The 19,960-nt window shown below is 44.6% G+C and overlaps 1 protein-coding gene across 3 annotated transcripts in view; it reads right to left on the minus strand.

Moving 5' to 3' along the window:
• The window catches only part of osbpl7 (oxysterol binding protein-like 7), a 74,617-nt gene that overhangs the window by 45,289 nt on the left and 9,368 nt on the right, over nucleotides 1-19,960 (minus strand). For all 3 annotated transcript variants that reach the window (XM_067968827.1, XM_067968828.1, XM_067968826.1), the window contains exons 2-6: nucleotides 6,402-6,633; nucleotides 4,066-4,188; nucleotides 3,608-3,661; nucleotides 3,391-3,504; nucleotides 605-775 (exon numbers count right to left, since the gene is read on the minus strand). In XM_067968827.1, coding sequence (XP_067824928.1) covers nucleotides 605-775; nucleotides 3,391-3,504; nucleotides 3,608-3,661; nucleotides 4,066-4,188; nucleotides 6,402-6,500 — 561 coding nt within the window. In that variant the 5' untranslated portion in view covers nucleotides 6,501-6,633. The remainder of the gene's footprint in view (nucleotides 1-604; nucleotides 776-3,390; nucleotides 3,505-3,607; nucleotides 3,662-4,065; nucleotides 4,189-6,401; nucleotides 6,634-19,960) is intronic.

The raw sequence follows: 19,960 nt of genomic DNA on the forward strand, positions 1-19,960 counted from the left end.
ATGGTGGATTGAAGGAAAAAGGGAACAGTGATACGTAAAATATACACACAAAGCCTTGGAGAGGGAGCAGAGGAGATTTACTAGAATGGTACCAGGGATGAGGGACTTCAGTTATGTGGAGAGAAGCTGGGATTGTTCTCCTTCGACGAGAGAAAGTTAAGGGGAGATTTAATAGAGGTGTTCAAAATTACAAAGGGTTTTGATAGAGTAAATAAGGAGAAACTGTTTTCACTGGCAGGAGGGTTGGTAACCAGAGGACACAGATTTAAGGTAATTGGCAAAAAAACACAGCAAGTTGTTGTGATCAGGAATGCACTGCCTGAAAGGGTGGAGGAAGCAGATTCAATAGTAACTTTCAAAAGGCAATTGGATATACAGGGCTATGGGAAAAGAGCAGGGGAGCGGATAGCTCTTTCAAAGAGCCAGCACAGGCACGATGGGCCAAATGGCCTCTTTCTGTGCTGTGTATGATTCTATGTTGGTGGGGAACCAGTGGAGGTCAGGGGTGAACAGGATTTAGTACAGGATAGGATGCAGGTGAAGGAGTGTTGCACAACATCTGGAGGAGCCAGCGAGGAAAGCAATTACACTACAGCGACCGTACCTTGCTGCACAGGGGTACAATGGGACTGGCCGACAGGAAGTCTGCTGTCGGAGAGATGGAAAAGTTGTATCCGTTTGCTCCGTATGGAACTTTAACGGGGTCACCTTTCTGGAACAATCGGTGATAGCACAGCTTGGACACCCAGGTGCTGAAGACTTCCTGAGATTTCACCTGCAATAACAGAACAAACATCACGTCTAGTTTTTTCTATCGTTAGTATAAAAAGTCATCATGTACACCTACTGAGAGTTCACCGATGACGAGGAGTCAGTAGTGCAAGTGTTAAAAGCTCAATTGTTTCAACTGAATTTGTTCCTTTGCACGGCAGAGTTGTTTGTTTGTGAGATCTGAGCAAACTCCTTCATTGTAACTGGATAAATACACGGTAATTTTCTTTTTTAAACTACAGATTGGACAAGCAGCAGTTATACTGAGCATTGTACTGTACCAGTAAGTCTCATTTACTTTACAAACAATGATGAGCAGGTAAAGACGCTTTGGTCCATCCAGCCTGTCCCACACAGTCACGATACCTTGTGTATCACAATATATACACGCCCCACCCCACACGTGATCTCCTGGGCGAGGCAAAAAAAAAAAGATAAAAACGCAGGCCAATTTGGGGGACAAAAATTTGGGAAATTCCTCTCCGACCCCTTTGGCGATTGAAACTAGACCAGATCACCATTCTGGCCCTGACAATTCTATGCATTACATTACCTACCTTTTGTAAGAGACGACTTCCACCCCATCCAGGAACAGGTCCTGCTCTCCCTTTACATATGAAAGAAAAGTTCCAAAGTAAGAACTTTCCTTTCCTGTTTCACTTTCTTTGCATCTTTGAATTTCATCCTTTTCTCTTCACCTGTTTTCTCTCTCTGCTTATTTACTTGGTGCCAGTTTTTCTTTCTATTTGTTTTACTTTCCGTAGCAGACAGGATGGCGAGAGAAATCGGAGGGGTTTTGATAGAGTGGATGGGGAGAAAACGTTTCCACTGGCAGGAGGGTCGGTAACCAGTGGGCACAGATTTAAAATAGTCGGCAAAAAATCTAGGTGGGGGGGGGAAATTAGGAGAAGTTTTCTTTTTTATAAACGCAGCGAGTTGTTACGAAGTGGAATGCACCACCTGAAAGGGTGGTGGAAGCAGATTCAATAGTGACTTTCAAAAGGAAATTGGATAAATACTTGAAAAGGAGAAATTTGCAGGGCTACGGAGAAAAAGAGATGGGGAGTGGGACTAATTGGATAGCTCTTTCAAAGAGCCAGCAGAGGCATGATAAGCCAAATGGCCTCTTGTGCTGTCTGATTCTATGAAACCAGGGCTTCACGACAGATAGAGCAATAGAGACATGGAATTGAGGAGCTGTTTGGAACCCGTTAAAGACAGGAGCGGTAAAATTCTTAACTCAATCAGGCTAAATGCCAGTGCTTGGAAACAGCTTTAAGAAGATGGGGAAGGGTCAAAGACAAATTTAGCATCGATATCAAGGTCTTCATGCAAAGGGAGTGAATATCTTTTGGAATGCGTTTCTATGCAGGTCAGTAGTGGCTCAAATCTTGAAATCATTTAAAAGACAGTTAGTTGCTGTGAATGGAGGTGGGTGGAAAGTGTAGGTTTTGCTGAGTGGATGAGCCAAAATGAGCTGAATGACCTCTCATCTTGTGATTATAAAGCACACAGGGAATTTCACCAACTCGGAGGCTGACTACGACTGTTAATAGAACACTTTGTACATACATTTTAAACATCTTGTCCGCACTAAAAACCACCAAGAACCCCGTAAATTACCACCAAATTAATATTCCCAACCTAAATCCGAGGACCCAAATAGTTTCCAACTCTTGAGCTATGGTTTAGTATCAATTCCTTTCATGCCTCACTGAATAAAATGCAAATACTCCAGTGGACTTCCATTACTTAAAAAAAAATACAACTTTATAGATGAGGAAATTATTTTGGGTCATTCCCCGCTGCACCCAAGACACCAAATCATGGAGTATAGTTCCACAGGCACCAGCTACCCTCCGGTACCTCACCCAAGTGACCATTTTATCATCTGTGTGTGCCTAAGAAAGGCTACTTAGCAATAGGGAGTATTACAGACAAGGACAATCCAGTCCTCACCCAACAATGGCATACAGTTAGATAGCTGATTTTCCCATCCGAGTCCCAAGTCAAAAGTAGCATCCCTTCTGTTTCCCCAACTCAGTGAACAAAGCGCAGGGCAGGGATTAAACCTTGGTCTGTATACCTCAGGTCTACACTGGGCTTGAGGAGTTATCAACTGAGGGAAGTTGTTCTGTTAAGGGATGATGTAACTGAGGCGTTTAAGATGATTAAAGGTTTGGATAGGGTAGACAGAGAGAAACTATTTCCTCTGGCGGGAGAGTCCAGAACAAGGGGGCATAACCTTAAAATTAGAGCTAGGCCGTTCAGGGGTGATGTCGGGAAGCACTTCTTCACACAAAGGGTAGTGGAAATCTGGAACTCTCTTCCCCCAAAAAGCTGTTAAGGTTGGGGGTCAATTGAAAATTTCAAAACAGAGATTGATAGATTTTTGTTAGGCAAGGATATTAAGGGTTACGGAGCCAAGATGAAGTTAGGATAGAGATCAGCCATGATCTAATTGAACGGTGGAACAGACTCGAAGGGCTGAATGGCCTCCTCCTGTTCCTATGTTCCATAACACTGCAAACTGCAGCACCATAACAGATATTACCAAGTGCTGGTTGGTTTTATGTATTTGCACAGCCCAAGGTTGGTTTTAAAACCAGTTAACTTTACCTTCAGGTGATAGAGGTTCTCTTCTGCGTCCAAGTCAATGCGTTTGGATTTCTTGTTAATGGACATTACGGAGAGGCCAATGTTGATGGAGCCATGGAGTTTTCCTCTCAGAAGCTGTAATGTTAACAGGAGTTATGATTACACTCAGAGACCCAGTTATTTTTAATGAATTCTGTACTACTGCTGGCACAGGAAAGACAAATGAAGAGCTACTTACATCTTGCTGAGTCTTGGCATACTTGAGAATCCCTTTTTCCAAGATAAAATATCTCTGAAAGAAAAGGAAGATTTTCAATCACTTTCTAAAAACAAAACTTCCCTTCGTTTTTCCCCTTCCTCTCCTGCTGAGGTATAGTTCCATAGGTACTTACAGCCATCCAGTACCTTGCCTATGTGGGTATTCTTCATGTGTGAACCTAGACATTGGGTGTCGATTAGCTATTCTACCATAGAATGCATCACAGCCAAGCCCAATGCCAGTCTCAGTCACTGTCCGCGAGTACACTTTCCAGCAAGGTTCATAGGCTGACGTAGGAACAGGGTCAACTAGGTGACTCAAGAGTGGGGAAAGCTTGCTTTTAAAAACAGGAATAAATAGGTAAGACTTGCACGACCTGTTGGTCTTGGAACTTAGAGGAGCGCACACTTCTTTGAAAGAAATGATAAGACTCTAACCTTGTGCCAGCCTTTCAAAGGCCATTTCCTCTTCTTCAGCAGATATCCTTCCTGCCTCTCAAGATCCAGAGAAGCATGGCTGTTTCCTGGTGGCTCCTCCATCACCTCCCAGTTCTCAGAGTTCTGAAGCAGAGACAACACTTGAGGAACACAGGGCTTTGTACGCATGGCTTTTGTTAAACTTTCTGAACTCGGTTACATGCCATGACTGGTTCATCTCCTCCTATTCGGATTGTCTTGGTTAGATAAAATCAAATCAAGATACAACAGCCTTTGGTGGATTGCAGTTTGGACCAACAAAAAATATCCCCAAACAGAATGTTTCTTGCTTATTTAAATTCATGTGACATTGAAAGAGTCTACTATATAAACAACACCATGTATAGCAAACATTACAAAAATACTGATGGGCTCTACCAATGGCTCAGTGGACACTTACACGCACAGACATCGGAGTTGTCTGTGATGCTCCTACTGGCCGAACATAGGAACAAGAGTAGGCCATTCTGCTCCTCAAGCCTGTTCTGCCATTCAATGAGATCACGACTGGTCTGTATCCTAACTCCATTTACCCGCCTTGGCTCCATATCCTTGAATACTCTTGGCTAGCAAAAATCTATCGATCTCAGATTTAAAATTAATAATTGAGCTAGCATCTGCTGCTTTTTGTGGGAGAGTGTTCCACACTTCTACCACCCTTTGCGCGTAGGAGTGTTTCGTAACTTCTCTCCTGAACGGCCTGGCTCTGATTTTAAGGTTACGTCCCCTTATCCTAGACTCTCCTGTCCAGCAGATAAAGTTTTTCTCTATCTACCTCATCAATTCCTTTCAAAATCCTGAAAACCTCAATGAAATCGTCCCTTAACCTTTCATAACCCGTAAGATAAGAAATAGGAGCAGGAGTAGGCCATACAGCCCCTCGAGCTTGCTCCGCCATTCAAGATCATGGCTGATCTTCTACCTCAACTCCACTTTCCGCCCTATCCCCATATCCCTTGATTCCTTTAGTGTCCAAGGGAATACAAGTCTAGTTTATGTAACCTCACCTCATAAAACAGTCTCTGTCTGGGCACACGGAAAATTGTGACTTGGGGCTAGATATCAATAGGATGCTGTCTCCCCAGGAGCATTACCCCTTCGTGAATTAGTGCCTTTGGGAGAGGTGGGGAGTCTATTGGTTGGTGGGGGAACCCAAAACTTACTCATCATCATCATTAAGCAACAAATGGCACTAAAGCCACAAGAAATCCCCATTTCATCCGACAGCAAACAACAGTTTCATTTATAATGAAATTTCCAGTACATATTGGCAATGTGCCACACTGAGGTGCACATATCAATCATTCCCACCAAAGCTTACATGTCCTCTACTCTAAAATCCAATAATTGCAGTAACAGCTCATGAATTAAAATGCCCAAATGCTCCACACATCTTGTCACGGTGATGAGAGGGAAAAAACGTAGCTGTGGTTCTACTGCAAAAGATGCCAAGACTGTATCTTATCTTAAGGGCAACAGAATCAATAATAAACAGAGAACGTGCTGGAAATACACAGCAGGGCTGTCAGCAACTGGAGAGATCAGTTAGCATTTTGGATAGAGACCCTTCATTAGAAATGAATTCTGACAAAAGTTCTCTACCCAACACCTGCCATAGAGGGAGTGCAGCAAAGGTTCACCAGACTGATTCCTGGGAAGGCAGGACTGTCGTATGAGGAGAGGTTGGGTCAACTCGGCCTGTATTCACTCGAGTTTAGAAGAATGAAAGGGGATCTCATTGAAACATAAAATTCTGACAGGTCTAGACAGACTGGATGCAGGAAGGATGTTTCCCCTGGCTGGAGGGTCCAGAATGAGGGGTCACAGTCTCAGGATACGGCGTAGAACATTTAGGACTGAGATGAGGAGAAATTTCTTCACTCAGGAGGATGGTGAACCTGTGGAATTCTCTACCACAGAAGGCTGTGGAGGTCATATTTAAGAAGGAGCTAGATAGATATCTAGACACACAAGGCATCAAGGGAAATGGGGAGAGAGCGGGAATATGGTATTGAGATAGAGGATCAGCCATGATCATATTGAATGGCGGAGCAGGCTCGAAGGGGCGAATGGCCTACTCCTGCTCCAATTTTCTATGTTTCTATGTTTTCAGATGTTGGGAGCCCTGCTCTGGAGCTCAGGCATTTTCAGTTTTTATTTCCAGTTCCCAACTTTTGCACTCTTTTTGTCTGTAATATATATTTTTTTAAAAGTCTAACAGCACAATTATATATATTTTTTTAAAACCCGGAGAATAAATTGTACAGAAGGGACCGCAGTGACACAGGCTGTCCTACCTGGCGTGTGCTAGTAGGTTTCGATGATGCACTGCTGCTGCTTCTCGTCAGAGTGGACGTTCTTTGGGAAGCAGGGAGCGCTTTCTCATCGCCGTTCATTGCTTCCAGGTGTCCAGATACCACCAGCCCGATGAATTCTAGCACTCACGGATTGAAGTGGCTTCTAAAAGCTGGATTGGACCCGATCTCCTGGGGAGATCATTCTCACACATCTGGATGCAGTCAAGCGTTCCTGAAGAGCGAAACAAAATAAAAACATTCAGTTACTCTTTATTCCAGCAAAAGCCAGGTGAGCAAATGTTTACAAGCTACATTTTGCTGGTACAATGTACTTATCTTGAATTGTCAACCTACATAGAATTACATGGAATTTACAACACAGAAACAGGCCATTCGGCCCAACCTGTCTATGCTCCAAACGAGCCTCCTCCCACTCTACTTCATCTCACCCTATCTGCATATACTTCTATTCCTTTCTCCCTTTTATCGAGCTTCCCCTTAAAGACATCTGTGCTATTCGCCTCAACCACTCCACATTCTCACTACTTTATGAGTAAAGAAGTTTCTCCCAAATTCCTTATTGGATTTATTAGTGACTATCTTATATTTATGGTCCCTAGTTTTAGACTCCCCCACAAGTGGAAACATCTTTGGAGGCGTTGGTGCATTGGATTTAAAACCAGCCAAACACTAGGTGGATTAGACTTTATCTCCAAGATCAGATTCCTATGCGGCCCAGGTGGATAACTCATCTAGGCTGTAAGGGTCCTACAAGAAATGACTTTGGACGTTTTCAAACCAGTTGCCAGGGATGCACACAGCACAAAACCGCACAGTTCACTGGCAATCTCGCAGGTGGCTGGTGTGGGAATTGTCGTAGTGGTGCAGTAGTAGGAGTTCTTCTGAGATTGTGGTTGAGGCACTTTATGTCAGCGCCACGTAGAAGGAGCTTCACTCTGCACCTGGGAGGAGTTCTGAACTGGAACGAATATCCTTTGCTTTAGGGTGTCAGCCTTGGCTCAGTGGTAGTACTCTCGCCTCTGAGTCAGCAGGTTGTAGGTTCAAGCCCCACTCCAGAGACTTGAGCAAATAACCTAGGAGGGAGTGCTGCACTATCAGAGGTGCTGAATATTTGATGAAACGTTAAATCAAGGCCCCATCTGACCCCCTTAGGTGGACGTAAAAGATCTCATGGCACTATTCGAAGAGCACAGCAATTTTCCCAGAATTTACCATTATTTATCCCTCAACCAACTAAATGGCTAAAACAGATTATCTGGTCATTTATATCATTCCTGTTTGTGGAACCTTGCTGTGAGCAAATTGGCCGCCACATTTCCCTACATTACAATAGTGACTACAATTCAAAAGTACTTCATTGGCTGCGAACTGCCTTGGGACATCCTGAGGTCAGAAAAGGCGTTACATAAATGCAAGTTCATTCATGCTTTGAAAGGAGTAAATTTTATTTAAAATAAAACTAAAATGAACCTTCCTGCCAAGTAAACGATAAGGAAGAAATCAGCCGCGAGTTCCTATGGCAGATCACTATTCAGTGAGCCCTGCTGCAAGTACAGCAAGAGTGTATAGAATATAAAAGTCGAGACATAATGGACCATCTATGGAAAACCTTGGTGAGACCACAGTTGGAGCACTGTGTGCAGTTTTCATAGAATCAGGGCAAGGAAGGAGGCCATTCAGCCCATCGTGCCTGTGCCAGCTCTTTGAAAGAGCTATCCAATTAGTCCCATTCCCCTGCCCTTTCTGCATAGCCCTGCAAATTTTTCCCCTTCAAGTATTTTGGGCTCCACACGGTGAGGGAATTAAGGGGGTAGAGAGAGAAAATTCACTAGGATGCTGCCTGGAACGAGAAAATACAAATAAAGACGACAAACTTGAAAAATTGGAGCCGTTTTTATTTGGAGATTAAAGACTGATTTGATAGAGGTGTTTAAAATTATGAAGGGAAGGGATATAATAGAAGCAGAGTGTTTGCAGTGATTGAGGGGCTTAGAATGAGGGGGCATAGATATAAAATTAACTAAGAGGTTTAGGACAGAGCAGGAGAAACTTTTTTTTTTAAAAAACAGAAGGTTGTGAGGCTGTGGAACACACTAGTGATTGAAGCAGAGACCATGTCAGCATTTAAGATTAGGTGAGGTAGGTGGTTGAAGGGAAAGTGGATAAAGGGATGAGAACAGGGTAGGCACATAGGATTAGGACTACTGCTCGTGTGGAGGATAAACACCAACACGGACTGGTTGGGCCGAATGGCCTGTTTCCGTGTTTTAATTGCTATGTAATTCTATGGAAGTGTATATGTGTCGATGTTTAGGTGTCGGCTGTAGCTCAGTGGTAGCGCTCTCTGAGTCAGAAGGTTGTGGGTTCAAGTCCCACTCCAGAGACTTGAACACAAAATCTAGGCTGACACTGCAGTGCAGTACTGAGGGAGTGCTGCACTGTCGGAGGTGCCACCATTCGGATGAGGCAATAAATCGAGGCCCCATCTGCCCTCTCAGGTGGACGCAAAAGATCCCATGGCACTATTTCGAAGAGCAGGGGAGTTTTCGCTGGTGTCCTGGACAATATTTATCCCTCAACCAACATCACTAAAACATTATTTGGTTATTATATCATTGCTGTTTGTGGGACCTTGCTGTGCACAAATTGGCTGCCGCATTTCCTACATTACAACAGTGACTACACTTCAAAAGTACTTCATTGGTTGTAAAGCGCTTTGGGACATCCTGAGGTTATGAAAGGCGCTATATAAATGCAAGTCTTTCTTTAAGGGGAGGGCAGGATCAGGCTCAGTGAGATGCTCCCTGCTGTCGGCTATCAGGCCAACAATCACACGTAGCCACTGGGTGAGGTACCAGAGGGCATGCAGCAGCTATGGAACAGTCCCCCAGCAAGGAATTAATGCCTTCAGGAAGGGAAAGGAGAGAATTTATGAAAGGAAACAGGACAGATTTCCCTGGGTTCTGCGTCTGGGTGCAGCAAGTACAGGAAAATCGGGCAGGCTCCCATGCGAGCACGCATTCCTCCCTGCCCGATTTTCCTGTATGCAATCCGATCAGGCAGGGGGCCAGGAAATACTACTTCTATAAAGCTTCGATAAAAGTTTGACGAGATTCTTTATACAGCATCATACACATTTTAATCAACGTGAAACCCATTTCTTTTTGTTGCAGCTGGATCATTTAGGGTTTGTGGAATGCATCATGGGGTTAAGACAGGCAGATTTGTATCTCAAGAACACATTCCTACCATTGAAGTCAGATAAACTGGGAAGAAATGACGAGAGTTCATGAGTAAGCCAGGAATTACAGGACTAATCTAACCTAGGAGTTCAGACAATTTTATAAAACAAAAGACAAATGCTTGAACGGTTTATAACTGTCATAACTTATAACTTGTGGCTTGGTATGAAATTTTGTTGGATAACGGTGCTGTGAAGCGCCTTGGGATGTGTTACTATGTTAAAGGCGCTATATAAATGCAAGTTGTTGGTATAGATGACAACAACAACAAGACTAGGCCACAGTCTTGTACTTCATATCCCCTCTCCTCTCCAAGACACGTTTTGTTCTGACGGAAGGGCACTTCAATTACCTTGATGCTCAAGATGGTTGACACCCTTTCTTGAACAGGTTCTGTTCACACCAACACACACTAAACCACCCACAGGGCACTAATCTTCCATACCAACACACACTCCCACCACCCCCAACAGTAGACCACCCCTCTCTCTACACCACATGGCCACCTTATTTCACATGATCCCAATACCATGAAATTGTGTGTTTCAAGGGCTTGGTTCCAGCACTTGGAAGTTGTGGCCAAGTTAATAATCAAGTTAAACTGTTCAGAATGACCTCTTGCAAGATTGCTTTGAATCCTACACGTACAGCAGTGAGCAGTTGATCCTAGTCCAGAGTCTGGTATTCTTGCAGTACGGAGAATCACAGTCAGTTTTAATCTTCCTCGTTTGCAGACATATCAACTGTTTGCACTTTACCCCTACCCCCCACCCCCCCCAAATCAGCTGAGAGGATAATCTGTTCCTGTAAGACAAGCCGTCTATCACATGCCAAATGGACACACATAATGGGTGATCTACCCTTTCCCTTAGGCATTCCCAACAGACATCTTGGACTCTTGGCTTGCACAGACCTTTCCTGGAATTACATCCCTTCAAAGGGCACAGATCAAAGTTCAAGCATACACATACAAAAAAAAGAGACCAGCCAAACATGTTTGACTGCCAAGGTTATTCTACAAGTAAAAACTGGCCCAGGATAGTTAGCAGCAGCTAATTCATCTACTGACTAATAACTCATCTTCAGAGAAAGTTATAGCCTTTTGTGTGTATATACTTTAACTATTGTGCTACTGTAAAGCAGCTTTCACGTCAGAATGATGCTAAAGATGCAGTATGAATCCAGAGAGCGCGAGCGAGAGAGCGCGAGCGAGAGAGCGCGAGCGAGAGCGCGCGAGCGAGAGCGCGCGAGCGAGAGCGCGCGAGCGAGAGAGCGCGAGCGAGAGAGCGCGAGCGAGAGAGCGCGAGCGAGAGAGCGCGAGCGAGAGAGGCAAAGAGAAAGACAGACAGACAGAGACAGAAAAGAAAAGAGCTCCCTGGAGCACTGCTTGGGTTCCACATTGCGTGGAGTTTAGTGCAGTGTCAAACCAACTTTAAAAAGTGCTCAAGACGTCCCTTGAAACCCTTCTACCTCCCCCTCCCCAGCACCCGTTAACCTGCAGCTAATTTATACATTGAGAGTGTTCAAGCATTCTCCTCCCACTCTCTAAAATATTTAAAATTAACCCAGCAGCTACAGCACAAGAGTTATCTTTTGTACTTCAGTGTTTCATTTGTACAATACAGATCTGCACTGGTTTCCGATTAAACCAATTGCTGATGAAGTGAATAATGTGTAACCACAAATTATGTTATCAACAATTCAGCCAAAGTACAAAATCTTGTTTTTGCCACCAATTAATTTTCTCTTCAGAAAGCGCAGGTCTCGCTCAGTACTTTGGCCAAATGGCCATTTTTCAGGCGTCAACCTTTGGCGATGAACGCCAGTAAGCTGTTCAACCATTGAGGGAGTCACGTCCAACCCAATCCCAGCTTCACCCAAACTCCATATACACGCATTCTCCTGCAGAAATCATGGGATATTAATCCAGAACAGGAACCCAGGCAACTGGCACCAACCCCAAAGTAAACCTAAGAACAGCTATTATGTAACTTGGGCTGTGAAGGTGAACAGAACTAGAGACAGAGCACCACCAGCTCAAATGATTCAGTTGTCAGGATTATACGTTATGGGTGCAGGCTACTCACTTTGCCAAAATCCACCCATAAATTGCTCACTGGGCTGTCACGTTCTACACAGCAGCTCAAATCATAAATAGAAGTTTTCTCCAGGACTTGTGAACCATCCTCTGGACGGGAGTGGAGAGTCTGCACCAATGATTAATTAACAGGAAGTCCGTGACGCCTTCATAGTACTACAGGCTCAAACTCCTCACACTGGTGGGTGAGAGCAGAAAACCCAATGAACCTTCATCAAGAGGAGAAAAAGAAACCAATTGCATCAGCTTGGTTCAATTGGTAGGATACTCATCTCAAGAGTCAGTTGGGGGGAGGAAAGAGGGGGGAGGGGTTCAAACTTCTCCTCTCCCCCCATCCCCAGACTTGGGCACACAATCTAGGCTGACACTTCAGTGCAGAACTGGGGAGTGTTACATTGTCAGAAGTGTTGTCAGAGGAGATGTCAATCTTGAGGCATCTGCCTATTCAGGTGAACCAAGGCTTCTTCGACAGCACCTCTACCATCTAGAAGGACGAGGGCAGCAGGCACATGGGAACACCACCACCTGCACGTTCCCATCCAAGTCACACACCATCCTGACTTGGAAATATATCGCCGTTCCTTCATTGTTGCTGAGTCAAAATCCTGGAGCTCCCTACCTAATAGCACCGTGGGAGATCCTTCACCACAAGGACTGCAGCGGTTCAAGGCGGCGGCTCACCACCACCCTCTCAAGAGCAATTAGGGATGGGCAATAAATGCTGGCCTCGCCAGCGAGGCCCACATCCCATGAATGAATTTTAAAAAAAATCACATGGCATTATTCAAAGACGACTAGGGAGTTCTCCTAGTGTTTTGGCCAACGTGTTTTCTTTAAATAGAAAGAAATAGCTACCTTAAGAGTAATCTGCTGAGTTTAATTGCTATTTACATGCATCTTGTGTATCAGATGGCTAGCCATGCAACATACAGTAGCTATATAGATGCCTTCAGCTGTCTAAGTCCCAAGCTCTGGAATTCCCTCCCTGAATCTCTCCACCTCCCTCTCCTCTAAGATGCTCCTTAAAAGCTACCTCTTTGGCCAAGCTTTTGGTCACGTGTCCTAATATCGCCTTATGTGGTCCGATGTCAAATTTTGTTTGATAATTGCTTCTGTGAAGCGCCTTGGGACATTTTATTATGTTACAAGGCATTATAGAAGAAGAAGGAGCAGAAGAAGGAGAATAATAATAATAAAAATAAATTTAGGACTGATGTCAGGAAGCTCTTCAAGCGAATGGTGGTCGCTATGTGGAACTGATCTCCATGCAGATAACTAGAGGCAAACATCCACATGTGTACAGTCAAGGAGCAAGAACCCCGACGTAGTTCCCTCTCCCCCACCATCCCACCCAGTGGAAGGCAGAGGCCAACTTTGGCTCCCATTACTGCCCTGGGCCAAGACCAGCTAATTCAGCATTGACCAAGAATCGACGTTGGGATCGTCTTGACCATTACACACTGGGAGAGAGGTCAACTTATATTTTATTACACACATTTCTCTAGAATTACTAACCCTTTGGATATGCATCAAAAGGCCAGACCTGTGATCAGGTTATCAACGTCATGTCCAATTAGTCTCGGGTGTTCACCTTCAATCTACTAAAACTTTTGGAACTATGCCACTGGTTTAAACAGCTCATCCTATGCAACGTGGTAGCTTGGGCTATTTAAAGAGTTTAATACACTCATCAGAACTACAGAGCACACTGTAAACTTCAACAGTGTACATCATTTTAATTTCACAAAGAATATAAAAGGTCTGTATTTACAAGGGTGTGACACAAGCAAGGTCTTAGAACATCAAACTGTGACAGCAAAACTCAGGAGGTTTATAGTCATCTGAACCTAAGTTACAAGAACATGTTATACCTAATGCTCCTAGAATCATAGAATGGTTACAGCACAGAAGGAGGCCATTCTGCCCATGCAGGCTCTTTGTAAGAGAAATCCAGTTAGTCCCATTTCCCCGCTCTCTCCTTGCAGTCGTGCAAATTTTTTCCCTTCAAGTATTTATCCAATTCCTTTTTGAAAGCCACCATTCAGGCAGCGCATTCCAGATCATAACTCACTGAGTAAAAAAGTTTTTCCCTCATGTTGCCTTTCGTTCTTTTGCCAATCACCTTAAATCTGTGTCCTCTGGGTCTCGACCCTTCCTCCAATGGGAAGAGTTTCTTTTTTAAAATCTAAACCCTTTGCCCACCCATGCTCTCTCAAAGGTAGTGACTTACATTACGGTTCGATTCCACAGCTGCCCTCTAGTACTTCACATCAATGACTATTACTTACATTGGAGCCTCAGCAACGAGTGATGACAGACTATTCAACTACAGGAAGCGGCAGTATCATGGCCAAGACTGATTCTATCCTCACAAAACTTCTATACACATGCACTTCCACCAGGGGATGTTGGATAACGATCAAGGGCAGGAACCCTGGCCGATTTTCCCCCTTCCTAATCCAGAGGTGTTGGGAAGTAACCATAGTGCCTCTACCGCCACCACGGCAGAGATTGGCCAATCCAGCACAGACTGGAGACTAAAGCTGAAATCTCTGAAGCAGAAAAGTGGGAAATGGAATTCAATCCAGAGAAGTGTGAGGTAATGTATTTGGGGAGGGCAAACAAGGCAAGTGAATATACAATAAATGGGAGGATACTGAAGTGTACAGAAACAGAGGGACCTTGGAGTGCATGTCCATAGATCCCTGAAGGTAGCAGGACAGGTAAGGTTAAGCAGGTGGTTAAGGCAGCATAAGGGATACTTTCCTTTATCAGCCGAGGCATAGAATAAAAGAGCAGGGAGGTTATGCTAGAACTGTATAAAACATTGGTTAGGCCGCAGCTAGAGTACTGGGTACAGTTCTGGTCACTACATTACAGGAAAGATCTGTAGAGGGCACAGAGGAGATTTAGGAGGATGTTACCAGGACTGGAGAATTTTAGCTATGACGAAAGATTGGATAGGCTGGGGTTGTTTTCTTTGGAAGAGAGGAGACTAAGGGGTGATTTAATTGAGGTATATAAAATATGAGGGCCCTAGATAGGGTGGATAGGAAGGAACTATTTCCCTTAGTAGAGAGCTCAATAACCAGGGGGCATAGATTTGAAGTACAGGTAGAAGGATAAGAGGGGAGCTGAGGAGAAATTTTTTCACCCACAGGACGTTGGGGGTCTGGAACTCAGTGCCTGAAAGGGTAGTAGAGGCAGAAACCCTCATCGCATTTAAAAAGTACTTAGGTATGTACTAGAAGTGCAGTAACCTACAAGGCTACGGACCAAGAGCTGGAAAGTGGGATTAGGCAGGATGGCTCTTTTTCAGCTGGCACAGACACGATGGGGGTAGGTTGGGGGCGGGAGGGTGTTGAAAATAGTTGGGTTTTGGGTCGTGACCACAACCCGGCTTTATTTCCGGGTTTAACGTCGGCGTGGAAAAGCACAGGTTTTGCATTGGGAATGCAAAGTCTGAAAATGACCTCCTTCTGTGCTGTAAATTTTTTATGATTCTAGGATCTCAATGGATAAAATTACAGTTATCCTGGGGAGTGGGGTTGAGAGGGGATCGTTTTAATAAAAAAGGCCAAATGTTAGGTCTTCTCAGGAGAGGAAGAGTTTTAGTGAAAAAACACTGTATTTTACCAGAATACAACCCTGTATATAGTATAAAACTACAACTCTGCACCAACAAAAGGGCTTTTAAAGGGAACAAAAGGAAGCGTGGGTGGCACAAAGCATCAACTGCAACTTACTGTACCACTAACCATACTGTGGAAACACCCTCTCCATTGATCAGGACTGTTGATCAAGATGTTCTAAAGCCCTCAAATGTACAATAAGCCCATTGCAACCTGCAAATCATTTTAGCCGCCGTATAACCTTTCTGAATGTCGCAGATCAAATAAACAGGAGTCCAACAGTTAAATTATGGACTCCACGTCTCGGTCGTCCTTCTGAAAATCGACGTTTAGGGTTTGCAATGCACACTCACGCTCCATGGTACTGACCGAGTTCACTGGCAAATCTCACTTAGAGAGAGAAAGGGCGGAAAACAGCTTACTTAAATGTGCACAAGAAAAATGAAAAATTTCTGCTGTAGGATTCTTCAAATGTCAAACCACACAACTGATGGGAACCTAGCCAGTTAATAGCACTGGTGCAAAAATTTCAGATCAGAGCCTCACTTAAATCTGTGGGATAAAATAAATGAATCATTGAAGAGAGATAATGACTGCATGTTGAAAGACATTGGGAACCCAATCTTGTACAGGGTTTATAAATAGGTTTGATGCACATTCTCCCATCTCCTCTCACTTTAACTGAGACAGCAGCTGTGGGATGTCCTTGCCCTCTCCTTTTCCCCATTGCATTTGTTTACGTGACTGGAATATTCCTCTTGTAAATTACTTCTCTGGCGAACACCTGCGGTCGACTTAACTAAAGCGGGCGCGCTTCAGACCTCACAGAGCAGGCCCTGGCTCTGCCACTGATCGTCACCCTAACTCCCCAAATTTCTCCACTGCTTGCTGACTCTTGCCGGGGGTACTGTTCCACAGACGGCATCAGCCCTCCAGTATGTCGCCCGTTCTTCTTCCAAACGAACATAAGGCGGAAATGTCGGACAGGAAAAAACCAGCTGGCCTGCATGAACCAATTGGTTGGCTGTTCATCTGTAAAACTACCACAGCTGAGCCTATCCTGTCCTCACTCAATCTCCACATAAGTACCGTTTCCAGCAATGATCAGGTGCAGGAACCATCCCCCCCCCCCCCGCCGTCCCCGTATCTCTTGAGCATTGAGACCAATTGTAGAACCCACCTGATACCCCAAAAAGAGATCAGCTAACTTAGCACAGACCAGGGATCGAATCAGAGACCTTCTGGTCTGTATAGCTTTCTACCACAATGGGCTGTGCCTTTAAGCACTAGGCCATTGAGGGGGAACCAAGAAAACCTGACTTTTAAAATCAGGGTATACATAGAGAATAAATACATATTACTCAGTGACAATCTGCAAACACACTACACTAGGATCCCCTGGACACTGGTTTCAGTGAAAGTGCAACAACAGAACAACTTACAGGTACATGGCCCCCTCGACATAGCACAACATCTCAAGGTGCTTCACAAAAGGGACAGATCAGATACCGAGCAAAAAGAGAGAGCTTGGGCGGAGGTGATAACAGGAGTAGGTTTTAAGGTTTTTGAATGTGGAAACAGGTGTAGAAGGCAGAGGGGTTCAGGAAGAGAACTCCAGAGTGCAGAGCTGTGACAGTTGAAGGCTTCGTCATTGGTGGTCAGGGAGGGAGGGGATAGTCCAGACTCAGGAGGTTGCGAACTGAAACAATGAACTGGACAAGGTTGCCGAGGTAGGATGGAGCGAAGCCGTGGAGCCTTTTGAAATCAATCCAACTAGAGAACAGGGAGCCAGTGGAAGCTGGCAAGAACTGGGGTGGCGGGCGAGTGGGACTTAGTATGGAATAGGATGTCGGGGGGCGGCGTTTTAAAAGAGTTCAGAGTCAGTGTAAGGTGGAGCTCAGGAGGCCAGCTAGAAGGGCATTGGAAAAGTCAAGCCTGGAAGTGACAAAAACAGATGAGGGTTTCAGCAGTGGTGGAAGTGAAGGGGGGCCAGAGGCAGACAACGTCTCAGAGACAGACAGGCACTTTCGGTAATGGACTGGATGTGTAGTTTGAAGATCAGCTTGGGATCGAGTACGAACACAGGAACAGGAGTAGGCCATTTGGCCCCTCGAGCCTGTTCCGCCATTCAATTAGTTCATGGCTGATCTGTATCTCAACTCCATCTACCCGCTTTGGTTCCATAACCCTTAATACCTTTGCCTATCTGGACACTGAAGTTGTCCATTGTTGGGTTCAGTCTGAGCAGGCAGCTGGGGGAGGGAACGCTAAGGAAGAGGATTATCCTCAGCAGGTGATTTTTCTTTTTAAAAAGCAAAGCAGTAAGACATGGGAACTCATTTCATCTACGATCACTTGTCCTTGAAGACAAAAACTGGAGCGACAACCAAGGTCAACAGCAGGAAGCTAGCAGCGACTTTAATAAAGCAGCTCATCGCGAGTCTCCCTGCTGCTTGCTTAAATAGATAAGGTGGAGAGGCCGTCTCTAGCCCTGGGGTACAGTACCTGTGCCTTTTCTTATTTGAGTCCTGAGATAATAAAATGGGAGCTCCTTTCCTCATTATCTTACAGTACATGGCACAGCACCACACAACACTTACAGGTGGGTGGAAAATTAGCCATTGATGTTAACAGCATGTTTCCACCTGCTCTCCTCCTCCACTCTCTCCAATTTACCGCTGTTTTTTTTTAAGGTTGGATTGATACCTCAGCTGAAACTTCACCTGCCTGATATTTCTCCCCCCACTGCAACCACCACCACCCCCCCCAATCCCGCCCTCTTCAACGTGGCATAACAAGCATGCACACCTGCTAACCCAGAGTCAACTGAACGTTTTGTTGATCCAATGCTTGACGTGATATATGTCATTGGGGGGGAAAGAGAGAAAAAAAAGAGAGGAAGAGAAAGAAAGAAAAAAAGAGCACAAGAGAGAGTTTGAAAATAAAACACAGTCACCACAGTAAACAGCACTGACAAGGTCTCTGATAATCAACACCATCCTTGGAATGCAATCCTCAGTTTTGGAATTTCAAGCATCCCATTACAGAAAATACCAAACAGGAACTTTGGCTTTCTTTTGGCTGAGTCAGGAGGAAAAAGTTTGAAATGCACAAAAATGTTATCAAAGGCTTACTGTAGAGTTCAATGTCTTCAGTTCCTTCCTACATGCCAGGGCTCTGCTTTAAGTAAGGTACACCACAGTGGCGTAAGAGACACTGGACTCGGGCTAGTTACCTGTGGGATTTGGGTGGTATTATATGACCATCTCACAATTGGAAGCTATGGGGGAGGAGGTGGGGGGAGGGGTTACAAACTGGATAGAAACAGAGAAGCAACTCTTATCACTGGTACATCATCATTTCCAGCACACAGCACGGATCAGTCACCAACAGGATACTACTTTGCAGTACACATGACAAGCACAGGATTATAATTCCCCACTGGTCATGTAGCTCAGATAAACCAAGCACTTATAATCAGCTCCTTCTTACCCTCCTTTAAAAAAGGATTGGCATAACTAATACGATGACATCATCCGTTGTCTTTTTCCTCTCACCCCTCTAAATTTTAAATGAGACAGCACATTTTAAACATCTCAAATTGAAAATTCTCATCCTTGTGTTTAAATCCCTCCATAGCCCTGCCCCCTCCCTATTTCTGTAACCTCCTCCAGTGCTATAACACTCCAAAACACTCCGTTCCTAACTCCAGCTTCTTGTGAATCCCCCCACCCTCTCTTCACCTCACTGCTGACAATTGTGTCCTCAGCTTTGAGGTCCCACTCTCTGCAATTCCCTCCCTAAACCTCTCCATCTCCTCATGACCCTCCTTCACCAATTTTTTTTTTTTTAAGTCACCCCTCCTTATCTTTCCTTCTTTGGCTTGGCGTTTGTTTCTTTCCCTCATGCCTCTATGTAGTGCCTCGGGACGATTTTCCACTTGGAATGTAGCATCCCACATGTATCTCACACACGTGGCCACTCTTCATGTAGAAGCCTGGACAGCGAATGCTGTCTATTCCATTACAGCCAAGCTCAATCCTGCCTTTAACTAGTACAGTTGTATCATAGACACGATGGAACTTCAATTACCCACCATACTGGAGGGCACTCCCTTGACAGGTAGAGAGCTGCCCTTGTATTTAGTCTGTGGCAGTGCGTTATTAGCTTCTGAATGGTCTGTTTAGATTATCAATTCAAATTCCCAGCACATGGTGGTAAGACTCACATTTTTTTTTAAATCCTTGAAAAAACACAGCTGATGTGGCTCCAGCTGATCTAAATATCAAAACTATATGGATAGTGAATTCCATCAGATATTGGACACTGAGATCAAGGACCCAGAGTTGGTTCAATGACTCTCCACACCCCTGAAAATTCTTGGAAGATAAAATGGAGTGTGACGATAATCAAGATTTCAGTGTATCTTTTTGAAACTTGCACCTGCTTAGAGTTCTCTCTTAAAAAATTCATTCTCGGGATTTGGGCAGTGCTGGCAAGGCTGGCATTTATTGCCCATCGCTGGCTGCCCTGAGAAGGTGGCGATGGCCCTTCTGTTTGATACAA

Source organism: Heptranchias perlo, chromosome 30 (assembly GCF_035084215.1).
Source record: "Heptranchias perlo isolate sHepPer1 chromosome 30, sHepPer1.hap1, whole genome shotgun sequence".
NCBI lineage: Eukaryota > Metazoa > Chordata > Chondrichthyes > Hexanchiformes > Hexanchidae > Heptranchias > Heptranchias perlo.